This window comes from Panthera leo, chromosome C1 (genome assembly GCF_018350215.1).
Source record: "Panthera leo isolate Ple1 chromosome C1, P.leo_Ple1_pat1.1, whole genome shotgun sequence".
Classification (NCBI taxonomy): Eukaryota; Metazoa; Chordata; class Mammalia; order Carnivora; family Felidae; genus Panthera; species Panthera leo.
Genome location: NC_056686.1, coordinates 213,325,837 through 213,338,010, shown reverse-complemented (window position 1 = coordinate 213,338,010; position 12,174 = coordinate 213,325,837). Strand labels below are relative to the sequence as shown.

Genomic DNA, 12,174 nt, shown 5'->3' with positions numbered 1-12,174 from the left:
GAGTTAACACACATGAAAGTGTTTGGTATGATTCCTGCCACATAATAAACAATATATCCTTACTAATATTATTAATCGTTACTGTCCTAAGAATCATGTATGAAGTTAACAACAGTTTATGATAGATACTTGAGATAGTTGTAGGGACAGGAAGAACATCTACCAGAAGTGCTAAAAATCTGGCTGTCAAAGACTGCCTTGTGAATACAATGCCAATCACCTTGGGAAAGGTTTTTATTTCACCAAACTTTCAAAACAGCTTCTTGTAGTAAGAAAATTAACTTGTAAAGTTAGTCAGACATGGATAATAACATAAATAATCTAAGGCTCCCACCTGCCTAGTCTGATCCTTGGTGACCTCATCTGAAAAATGGGGTAATAATGTCTACCTTGCTGAGATACCAAAGAATTAAAGATAATGCAATATGAAGACATCTAGCAAAGTGCCTACGAAAATTTTATTATTTCTGTTGTTACTTTCAAAAGGGCAGAGATAAGGTCTCTTAAAACATTTAAAGAATGTAGCAAAATGAGTCATTAAATAGCCATGCTGAGGGGAAAAAATACATTAAATGATAATGACCACTTGTTAGAATAATGAATTATAAAGCATTAATGACCTAAGAGTTTTTTAAAGCTTATAATATGAAACTAAAATGGCTATCCACTCTAAATAAATTTTAACAATTATCTCCGTGTTCCGACAGTAATTCAGATCTGAAGAAAATACAAGAGAATGTCTCTACTATCACCAATAAATGTTACACTAGCCTCGGGAAGGGGGGGCGGAGAGGGAGGGAAAGTATATATCCAGCTGGCCAATGTGCAATTCCCATAACACAGGAAGGGAGTCTCCACAGACCCCCAAGTCCCTAGATACAAGAAGGATCCAGCAAACCCAAGCAACAATGCCTCTAGTCCCCTTCTTCTTAAGCGTCACTGCCATTCAAAAGGTAGGAAGGGGAAATGCAGTACTCTCAAGGACACCTACTTCTGAAGGAAGCAGCTAGGCAGAGTCAAATGCAAAGCTGCAATTCCCATTCTGTTCCTGGTAGGCTCTACATAAAAGTCTTAAGATGCTTCTGACACATGCAAGAACAGTCACATAGAAAGCATACCTTAGCTTTCTTTTCACCACACAGAGAAAAGCATACCCACTGATTTACAATTTAACTGTTTATAGCTAAAAACTAATTATATTAATTAACTTTTAAAAATTGCCATTTGGTGCCTTAATGGTTATCTTAGTTCATTACACTTGAAGCTTTTTCTTCTGGTTTACCTACTTTCAAAACTAACATTATCTAGCGATCTCTACCTGGAATTTATTTACCAAGAAAATAATTCTCTCATGGCGCCTGAGAATGCTTAGCTGGCTCAGTCAGTTAAGCATCCGACTTCGGCTCAGGTCACGATCTCACAGTCTGTGAGTTCGAGCCCCACGTTGGGCTCTGTGCTGACAGCTCAGAACCTGGAGCCTGCTTCGGATTCTGTGCCTCCCTCTCTCGCTGCCCTTCCCCTACTCATGCTCTGCCTCTGTCTCAAAAATAAATTAAAAAAAAAAAATTTTTTTTTTAAGAAAGTAATTCTCTCCCCACCCAACAATCAAATCAAAATCTAGAATATTCAGAGTGCAGCAAGAAGGAAAGAATCCATGAAAATGGTCACAAAGTGACAAAAACAAATAAAGCCTATTCATAAAACTTTCAACAGGCTAATTTAAAAAAAGTATACATTACAACCATAGGTCTCTAAATGCTTAGACCTGTCCCAGCACGAAGTTCGGTTTCCAAATATTTGCAGACAGCTTAACACTACATTTCCAAATGCTTTCTAGTTATTTACACAGAGGAACACATATTTAACTTATTCCTCTTAATTATGAATTACTCGTAATTTTAAATTATTAATTATGAAAAGTAGATAAACACGTAACGTTTAGTCAAATCAACAGCTACTTTTGCCTGGACTGTTGCAAGAGAGGGGGCACTGACAAGCCACAAACCATATCCCCAACTTTCAGGAATCTTAAAATATACTCAAAAATATTAAAATGCCAATAGTTTAACAGCCATTCAAAAGAAACAATAAGACCCTAAGGCAGCCCCTGATCAGGCAGCATACAAATGGCTTAGTCAGTAAATGCCTCCTTCACGAAGAGGGGAGAGAGAGCTGTCAGACTGGAAAAGCTGGCCCAGTAGCTAGGGAAGCATTCCAAAAACAGGACAAAGTGAATGAAGTCTCAAAATTTATTAATATTAGCTATAGAACAGTTAAGAGCTTACTAACTTATTCTTGGTTTCAGAAAATTACAGACCAAGATGGATGGCAGTAATTGCAAAGCTACTGCTCCTCTCCTAACTCAGAGGTACCGGAGGATGGTCACCAAGGACGGCCACAGCACACTGCAAATGGATGGTGCCCAAAGAGGTCTTGTATATCTTCGAGATGCTTGGGGAATCCTAATGGACATGCGCTGGCGCTGGATGATGTTGGTCTTTTCTGCTTCTTTTGTTGTCCACTGGCTTGTCTTTGCAGTGCTCTGGTATGTTCTAGCGGAGATGAATGGTGATCTGGAACTAGATCATGATGCCCCACCTGAAAACCACACTATCTGTGTGAAGTACATCACCAGTTTCACAGCTGCATTCTCCTTCTCCCTGGAGACACAACTCACAATTGGCTATGGTACCATGTTCCCCAGTGGTGACTGTCCAAGTGCAATCGCCTTGCTTGCCATACAAATGCTACTAGGCCTCATGCTAGAGGCTTTTATCACAGGTAATTGTTTTTGTTTTTTTAAAAAAAAAAATTACAAGTGTTTTGGAGAGGCGATAGTCAGTTATAAACAACTGTGTTGTAGAATCATTTACTTGCGTTATTAGCAGGTAATTTCTACGATTGAAAAGAAAGTCTGGGGCCAAGTGATAGGTGAGATTATAAGAAACCTGACTCTTAAATTTTACCTATTAGAACCCTATAAGAAAAAAGAAAGGATCATTCTGACACTAACTTGCAAGCAACATCATATAACAAAAAAATATATTAACAGAAGATGTAAAGGGTATTCTTCAGAGAAGCTAAATGCTTTGTTAAATAGGTGAATAAATATGTTCAATGCATATTTTGACAATCATTTTATCTAACAAAGGAATTTGATTTTTTTTTCCCCCTTTACTGGGTTAGAATTTCCTCCTCTGAGTTCATCTGTTCAACATTTACTCAGCATTCACCAGTGAGCCCAGAGCACCATAGTCAGCATATTTAGAGATCAAGTATACACATACTTAACTTGAAATATGGCCACAAAGATTATGAAATTTTACATATAAACCTGATTAACACATAAGACTTTCTTCTAATAAAGTAGGGTTAGCGTCATTTTTATAAGTGATACATACAGTTTAAAACTCAAAAAAAAAAACCCGAAAAGAAAACCTGGCTTTAACACACTACCCAATGATAATCTGAAAAGGTAAGTGATGGGCCATGTGAAGGGTGATCTGGAGTCAAGTCCATTGTGCTGCCAACCAACTTTATAACCTGTAACAAATCACTTAACTGCTCTACAAGGGTTTTTTAACTGGGTCAGTCATTAGATAAAATTTAGAGGATCCAAGAACTTAGAAAAAACTTGCATTTTTGTTCACTCACCCCTAACTGAAATTTGCCATTTCTTCCATTATAAATGTAGGCAATAACAACAAAAAAATAGTATCAGCATTTTCGTATCACACTCCGATACTTCAAAAGTACACTATTAAACCCACAACTAAATTTCATTGTTGAATGCATTTTTTCTTGTTGTTGAATGCTTTATTAAAGCACATATAGTACTATAATTTTCTTAAATGTTCAACTGGATTTCAGTACATTTGGTTTCCTGTATATGCATTTTATTTTTATGCATTTAAAGCATAATCTGATAGGAGGTCCGTAGACCACAGACCTCACCAGCATGCCAACAAGATCTGTGGCACAAAAGTGGTTAAGAAACCCTAACCTATAGCTTGGGGGCACACAGAAGATGCACTCTGAAAGGTGCACTGAAATCACCTTAGGGGCAGACCTTCTAATAAAGGGGGGGGGGGGGGGGGGAGTTATAGAAGGTTCCACGTTAAATAATTCCTCAGTGTATCCCTCATCCTACTGGTCCCATTCCCCACCCCAAATCATTCTACTCTAAATCTAATTTCTACTTCAACTCGAAATCACAAATGAATTCTAATAACAAGTGAATCTTGTTACTTTTTTTTAAAGTGGGGACAGAAATGTAGGAAACGACCATTTGATTTTATAAGACATGAGAAGACGCAGTTACATTTCTTTGTAACAAAGTGAATTTTGCTTAACCATTCTGAAATCACAGTTTTTAAATAAGGATGTATGTACATTTTGAAAAATGCTTCAGGCAAGTAAGACTACCCAAATTAACAATGTGTTCAATTCTTGACTCACTTAGAAGGCATCGCATCAAGGAATGTGTAACTATTTGATATACCCTTCTCATTCAGAAAAGGTATTGATATTTCAAGTGTTCATTCTAAAAAAAATTCAATGGTTTCTAATTTAGGTGCCTTTGTGGCGAAGATTGCCCGGCCGAAAAATCGAGCTTTCTCAATTCGCTTTACAGACTTAGCAGTAGTAGCTCACATAGATGGCAAACCTAATCTAATTTTCCAAGTGGCCAACACTCGACCTAGCCCTCTAACCAGTGTCCGGGTCTCCGCTGTACTCTATCAGGAAAGAGAAAACGGTGAACTCTACCAGACCAGTGTGGACTTCCACCTCGATGGCATCAATTCTGAGGAATGTCCATTCTTTATCTTTCCACTAACCTACTATCACTCCATTATACCATCAAGTCCTCTGGCTACTCTGCTCCAGCATGAAAATCCTCCGCACTTTGAATTAGTTGTATTCCTCTCAGCAATGCAGGAAGGGACTGGAGAAATATGCCAAAGGAGGACATCCTACCTACCCTCCGAAATCATGTTACATCACTGTTTTGCGTCTCTGTTGACCCGGGGTTCCAAAGGTGAATACCAAATCAAGATGGAGAATTTTGACAAGACTGTTCCTGAACTTCCCACTCCTGTGGTCTCCAAGAGCCCAAACAGGACTGACCTGGACATCCGTATCAATGGACAAAGCATGGACAATTTTCAGATCTCTGAAACAGGACTGACAGAATAAGATGTATCCACGGCACCCTATTTTTTAATGTATTATGCAGCTACTTTTCCTTCGTTATAACTTTTTTTTCAATGCTGATTACATCTCTCTGATGGTATCATGGTAACAAGCCTATGCCCATAAAAATGGCTGAGCTAATAATACACATTCTGGAAATTTAACATTCTACCTTATAAGTTTGTATCTGTGGTTATCTGCTGAAATCAATGCATCTCAACATGACAGATATTTATATAACAGCAAGTTGGTGAATTTATCATAACGTGGATGATACCACTAATGAAGGGAAAACGGGACAGTAAAGTTTAACTCAGCCGAACTCTAAGATCAACCACAAATCTCTCATTTTCATCTGCAAGTTGAAGCAACAGTCTAGTTTGAAACCTAGCCCCCTGGGTAGAATGATGATTTCACAACATTTAGCGAACATCCTTTTAAAAGTGTTATTTTTTCAAGACAACAAAGATCATTCCTCTGGTTCTTCATACTACAAAGCTGGAGTAAGTATTACCCCCCCTTAATTTTTAACATCTAAGAACAAAAATTCACAAGAAAAACAATGGAGAGATTTATATGTAGCTCTAAAGGCATTATACCCAAACACATGCACATGTTCACATATTTGTGGCAGAAGTGATGAGATCAAGTGAGAGCTCCAGCCTGAATGGAACCTGTAAGGTGGTATTTTTGTAAGGAGATGCAAAATTATATCTACTATCAAACAGTGATTTAAAAATCATAATCAACTATTCATCTGAATGGCTTCTAAGTAAAAACAGCCCCTTCTTACCTATGACCTATTCAATGGTATAAAACAATGCACCAACTCTAAATAACTCATAAATGCAAAGCTATTTAAGTTTTTGTAGATATAAAGGTTTACTTATACGTAATTCAAATAGGAAAAAAATCTCCAGTAGATAAAGCAAAAAATAATTAGGCAACAAAGTATTTTCAAACCCAAATTCCTGTTTCCAACTTCAAATAGTTTTTTCTATAAACACAAAATGAGTGTTTATTCATCAGTAGGAGGTTGAACTAGATAAACTCTATTATTTCTTACCAAATCTAATACTCCATGAAAATTATACTCTCTCTCTGCTTCAATTTTTATTTAATATACACTTAGATGAATGCTTTCCCTTACCTCCAGTTTAATTTAAAACCATTCCCTCTGCATAGCCTTCATTTTGATTTAAAAAAAAAGAAAAAACTGTCTTCAAAGCAAACAAGAACCAAAAAAGTCACCCTATCAGATTTCAAGTAGATTTGTGGCTGCTCTTCTTTTCTGTAATTCTCCTTCTTCAAGTTTAGTAGGAAAAGTAAAAGATTAACCCTCCCCACTGGTGATGACCTAGCCAGGAATCAGCCCATGAATAAATACTAGCCTAGTAAAGGCAATCTGATGTGACAAGCAGGGCAGAGCAGCAGTCACATTTTTCTACTCTTTGACCAAAAGGAAAAGCAAATAAAGAAGAGCTCTGGAGTAGTCAAACCGTGATAACAGAAAAAAAGAAAAAAAAAAAAAAAAGTCAAGGACACAGAAACTTAATTATTGTAAACTTTTGCTGTTTGAAACTTTTAGGCATCCTTAAATGCTAACCAGACCAACAGACTTTTTTTTCCAACCCAGGACTGTCATAACCCATATAGACAACAGGAATTCTTATTTCTATAATAAAGTAACAAGATTCACCTAACCTGTGAAAATAAAGTAGTATCAAAGATTTACATGGTATGTTTTTTCCTAAGAGCTCTATATCACTTACACAGATTACAACTCCCAACAGTTAGGTGAAGCTGCCCAAAGATCTGGGATGAGTCTCCCTGCAGACACAGCATGTTCTCCATTCAAGTCAGAGCACTCTCAAAGTACACAATGTACATATAAGCTCTGCCTCTGAAAACTAGATGTGACTTCCCCTACACACACCCCAAAATAACTGTAGGTATACTAATGCTATTTGATAAATGTTTCACAAGTAGACAACTAAGAAATGCAATCAGAAAATCAGAAACTTCTGTCTAGGTGGCTTAAAGCTTCTGAAAGCACTGTTCATGATTCTTTCACTTACTTTCAGTGAATCACAGCTTCTACATTAAGGATTAAGTTTTCCGCCAAGATACCATTCTCCTTGGCAGGAGAAGGGAGTACAAATGGAAAGAGGGGGTGATTACTGGGAGATGGGAACAGCATCTCTAATTCCTGGCTACACAGCTCACTAATCTGGGGCACCTGGGAGCCCAAGGATGATACCTTAGATTCATGACTAAGAAGACCACGTTGGAATTAACTTTAAAAATGATTTAGGAAACTGATACAGATAAGCATGACAATCCCAACAAACTACACAAGCAGTTACTAAAAACATAACATCTAGTTTTGATATATGTACAAGCCCGTAACACCTACTGCAGGCAGCACCTAATAACCAAAAGCTGCTATGTCTACTTCAAAGTATTTTACGCCAAAATGCACTAACTGGTATTACATTAGGCTGAACCTGTTAGTATCAAATGGATCATTTTTTATTTAATGAACTTTCAATTGCATCCTCAGAGAATCATACTACAAGATCATCACCAGAACTGATCCCCCCCTCTCCAACAATAATTCCTACTGAACAGAAATTATAATTCCAGTATCACAGGCCTTTTTCTACCTCCACTTTGCCCCATGGATGTGTTCATAGTCGTTATGTACAATTCTTGTCCCAATGTCTATAAATATACCCATTTCTCTCCAATATAAGAAGCAACTACAGGATATAAACCATCTTTAATTTTAAAAACAAGTCATTCTGAAACCTTTAGTACTCAAATTATCTTAATTTGATGTCAGAGAACATCTCACAAGTGACCAATATATCACTCTACCCCAACAAACTAGTTTAGTACTGCCATTCTTGAAGAGTGGAAGATACAAAAGCAAATTTTTTTGAGAGAGAGAGAGAACAAGTGCACACCACGAGCAGGGAGCAGGGCAGAGAGGAAGGAAAGAGAGAATCCCAAGCAGGCTCTGTGCCGACAGCACTGAGCTTGATCAACCAACAGCAGCCAACACTGAGCTTGATCCCACAAACCGTGAGATCATTACCTGAGCTGAAATCAAGAGTCAGATAGACACTCAACCAACTGAGCAACCCAGGCACCTCCAAGAAAAAAAACTTTTTAATCTACAATATTTACAACAAAAGTGGATTACTTATAAAAAGAAAGGCTCAAAATTATTAGCACAGTTAATATACCTAAGTGAGCATCTTATCAAAAAACATTCAATAAAAGCCACTATGATTTATTTGAATATATATATGGAACATGCCCTGATATTTTAGTAGGGAAAACTTTCTTTATACTCTTAATCACTTCACATCAATTTAGTTTTACAGAACTCATCTTTTCAAATATATACCTTTGTATACACATATACAAAGAAAAAAAACCTGTATTTTTTAAGTTGTTTTTTTTTTTTTTAAGTTTTTTTTTGAGAGAGCACAAGTGAAGGAGGGGGCAGAGAAAGAGGGAGACAGAGAATCCCAAGTGGGCTCCACGCTGTGAGCCCAGAGCCTGACACAGGACTCAAACTCACAAAACTGTGAGATGATAACCTGAGCTGAAATCAAGAGTCAGTCGCTTAACTGACAGAGCCACCCAGATGCCCCCAAAACCTGTATTTTTAAAGAGGGTGGTCGGAGAGATTTCTCAGGTTGAATTAATATACTAGTTAAAATATAAGTTGGGCAAATAATGATGAAAAGGAACTTTACACTCTAACCAAACCACGAAAGTATGACTGTGGTGAATAGTTAAAATCGAGCTATTGTCATAACAGAGAACACAGGGCTTTTCCAAAGCAACCCAAGTCATTTTCAGACACCTCTATTAGATCTTTTTCACTGAGACTATGTTGAGTATCTACCACCTTAAACCTACCCTTTAGACTAACACAGATCAAACTTAATTCCTCTTTCTCAATTGTTGAGCAAATATTTGCAGACAGTAATCCTAAAAACACTCCTCCCCACTCTGTCCTGTCCACAGTTTTGTCTGCTGGGTAAACAGCCCCATTTCCGTCAGGCATTCACCATCACAGGGCTGCAAATGCCCCATTCTACTCCAATATATGGATCCCTTCCAGGTGTGGCCAGTACTGCACACAATATTTAAGCTGTCCTGTGTCAACATAAGACAGCGGGCGTCCCTATTGCCCACCTCATGAGGATCCTACAGTTCTAGTAAATGTTATGCTGGTTAACACGGAGGCCACAGTCAGCTAAGAAAGCTGTGCTTTTCCCCAGCAAGTTGCCATTACACCATTATTCCATATCTTAAATTCTAGAGTTTACGTGAGAGTTAACATTTTCTGCTGTTAAACTTCCATCTGATTAGATCTTGTCTCTTGTTCCATCTTAATTCTGATCTTAAGTCACAGGTGTTCCACTCTATAGCTACCCCTCTAACTACTGAGTAATCTGAAAATCTGATCACACATCAACACTGTCATCCAAAGAAAAGGAATGTTTATACAGCACATAGCACAAGACCTATCATACAAGTCAGAATTCAGTAACTGTTGAACAAATAAAGGAGTCCATATACTCTTATTTAATCCTAAAAATTCTGTAAGGCATTCTCACCTGTATTTATTATGAGACTACTGAATATGAGAGCTTAGATTACCAGTGATCTTCTGATTCAAAACCCTGTACTCTTTAAACTACCCCTCATTATCTCTCTCTAGTCGCTGGCAAAAGTATTAAGTTAGACAAGGATGAGAGCAGAGGTCCCAAAACATCCTCCAAATTATATTTATCCAACAGTCTACAATACAAGTAAAGCCATTCATCTAGCAGTAAGTTATCTACCCAGTCTGTTCCAGATTTCTTGGTGCTACACTCATTTAATGGCTTTTCATTAATATAAATATAATTATTTCCAATGCCATATTAATAAATGAGAAATTTAAATAACTGATATGTTAAAATGAACTGGTGTGAAAACAATGATGCCAAGTTGACTATTTGGTGTTTTAAAAAATCTGCAAATCTTGGGGCCCCTGGGTGGCTCAGTCGGTTAAGCGTCCAACGTCGGCTCAGGTCATGATCTTGCAGTTTGTGGGTTCGAGCCCCACATCGGGCTCTGTGCTGACAGCTCAGAGCCTGGAGCCTACTTTGGATTCTGTGTCTCCCTCTCTCTCTGCCCTTCCCCTGCTTATGCTCTGTCTCTCTCTGTCTCTCAAAAATGAATAAATGTTAAAAAAAAAAATTTTTTTTTTTAAATCTGCAAATCAGTCTGTGAATGATATTTACATATTTAACATATATTTTTGACAAATGCTTACTATTGTCAGATACAATCATGCCCTGGAGAACTTTTCTGGTACTTCCAGGAATTGGGAAATCACAAGGTAATTTTCGTAACTCCAATGCTGGGGGGGTGCCTGGTAGCTCAGTCGGTTAGGTGTCCGACTTCAGCTCAGGTCACGATCTCACAGTTTAAAGGTTTGAGCCCGCATCAGGCTCCATGCTGACAGAGCAGAGCCTGCTTGGGATTCTCTTTCTCCCTCTCTCTGCCCCCTGTCAGTTCCCCACTCACACATGCTTATGTGCGCATTCTCTCTAAATAAATAAATACATAAATACATGAATCCAATGTTACTATGAATTGGCATTCCTTTTTTCTCTCAGACCTTAATACCTACTGGCACTTTAGAAGGCAATACCTTTAATCAGTCAGAAAAGCCCATCTTAACATTATAGGTTCTTTAATATAAACTATAATTAATTCATCACAAACACTGAAACCTTGTTCTCTTACTATGTTCCTTTTAATTCAGTAGCTACCTTAACTATAATTTATTTTGACTCCTCTCATCTCAAAACAAGAAAAAAAACAAAGATTAGGTATCAAAAAGACCAGATCAATAATAAAAGGCTAAAGAAAGAACATTCATAGTTGTAAAATTTGCTCTCTGACACAAAAACAAGCATTCTAGCTTTTTCCCTGTTTCTTTTCATCCTGTGAGAAGTATCTACATTGGAAAAGGAGTTAACAGACTGGTTCCTAACTTAAAATTTCACTTCACAAGATAGACTTAATAAAGAATATATGCCTTGCAAAGAATACATAGACCTAAAAAGTTAAATCAAGTAAATCCTAATGGTTGTGTTCATCACCCCTGGTTTTGTGCAACAGAGCCATCAAATAACCACGGAATTATAAATCCAAGCAATGCTACAACTCCATCTACTGGAGAGGCACAGGTAACTGAGTCAATTTTAAATAAATGGATCCTTACATGTGAGCCTTTTAGGAACTAATATCATGGAAGTTCAGATAAAAATACTTCAAAACAGTAAGAAAGCCTTACCTACATCTTTTCGTCCTGGTTTTTCAAAACGTCTGTCACCTCTAGAAAAGATAAAAGAAGTTTCAAACAGGACTTAGGAGTAATATATAGATTTCCTATACCTGACAACCACTGCTGTATCTGTCCTTAATAGCATTGCTTTCCTTTTCAAATTGTAAAAACAAACGGTTAGCGCCCAACATTTGGAAAATATAAGAAAACACAAAGATGAAAACAAAAATATCCACTATCTCACTTACCAAAAGCCAGCTTCTATTGACCCAGAAATGTTTTTTAAAATTAGATAAATTTTAATTAGATAGATGCTTTACTTTAGATACACACTATATATAGTTTTATATACTATTTTTGGCATGTGTTTTCCCACATCATTAGATATTTTCAAAATCATCCTAACTTTTAATGGTTATAGAATATTCTATTGTGTGGATATACCATTACATAAGAAACCATGCTGATATTAAGCTATTTGGCTTGTTTCTAATTATATTATAAATATCATCACAGTGAACATCTTTGTACATACAAGTTTGTGGAACTGCCCTCATTCATCAACAGACTTCACAGAGTCACAAAGAACAGAGAAGATGCTTTGACTGATAGCCAAC

General features: G+C 37.1%; 2 protein-coding genes across 12 annotated transcripts in view; one reads left to right on the top strand and one right to left on the bottom strand.

Annotated features, from left to right (window-relative positions):
* The window catches only part of GIGYF2 (GRB10 interacting GYF protein 2), a 146,976-nt gene that overhangs the window by 70,238 nt on the left and 64,564 nt on the right, over positions 1-12,174 (bottom strand). For all 10 annotated transcript variants that reach the window (XR_006205769.1, XM_042950529.1, XM_042950528.1 and 7 more), the window contains one exon: positions 11,567-11,607. Coding sequence is in view for 9 of the 10 variants with exons in the window: in XM_042950529.1 (XP_042806463.1) it covers positions 11,567-11,607 (41 nt within the window). In the remaining variant the exon portion in view is untranslated. The remainder of the gene's footprint in view (positions 1-11,566; positions 11,608-12,174) is intronic.
* KCNJ13 (potassium inwardly rectifying channel subfamily J member 13) lies at positions 2,197-6,358 on the top strand. 2 transcript variants are annotated; one of them, XM_042950541.1, is made up of 2 exons: positions 2,197-2,781; positions 4,574-6,358. In XM_042950541.1, the coding sequence occupies exons 1-2, from the start codon at positions 2,322-2,324 to the stop codon at positions 5,194-5,196; spliced, it is 1,083 nt and encodes a 360-aa protein (XP_042806475.1). In that variant the 5' UTR covers positions 2,197-2,321; the 3' UTR covers positions 5,197-6,358. The 2 variants fall into 2 exon arrangements, with proteins under 2 accessions (XP_042806475.1, XP_042806476.1); XM_042950542.1 differs by having other exon boundaries at positions 2,197-2,545; positions 4,574-4,749.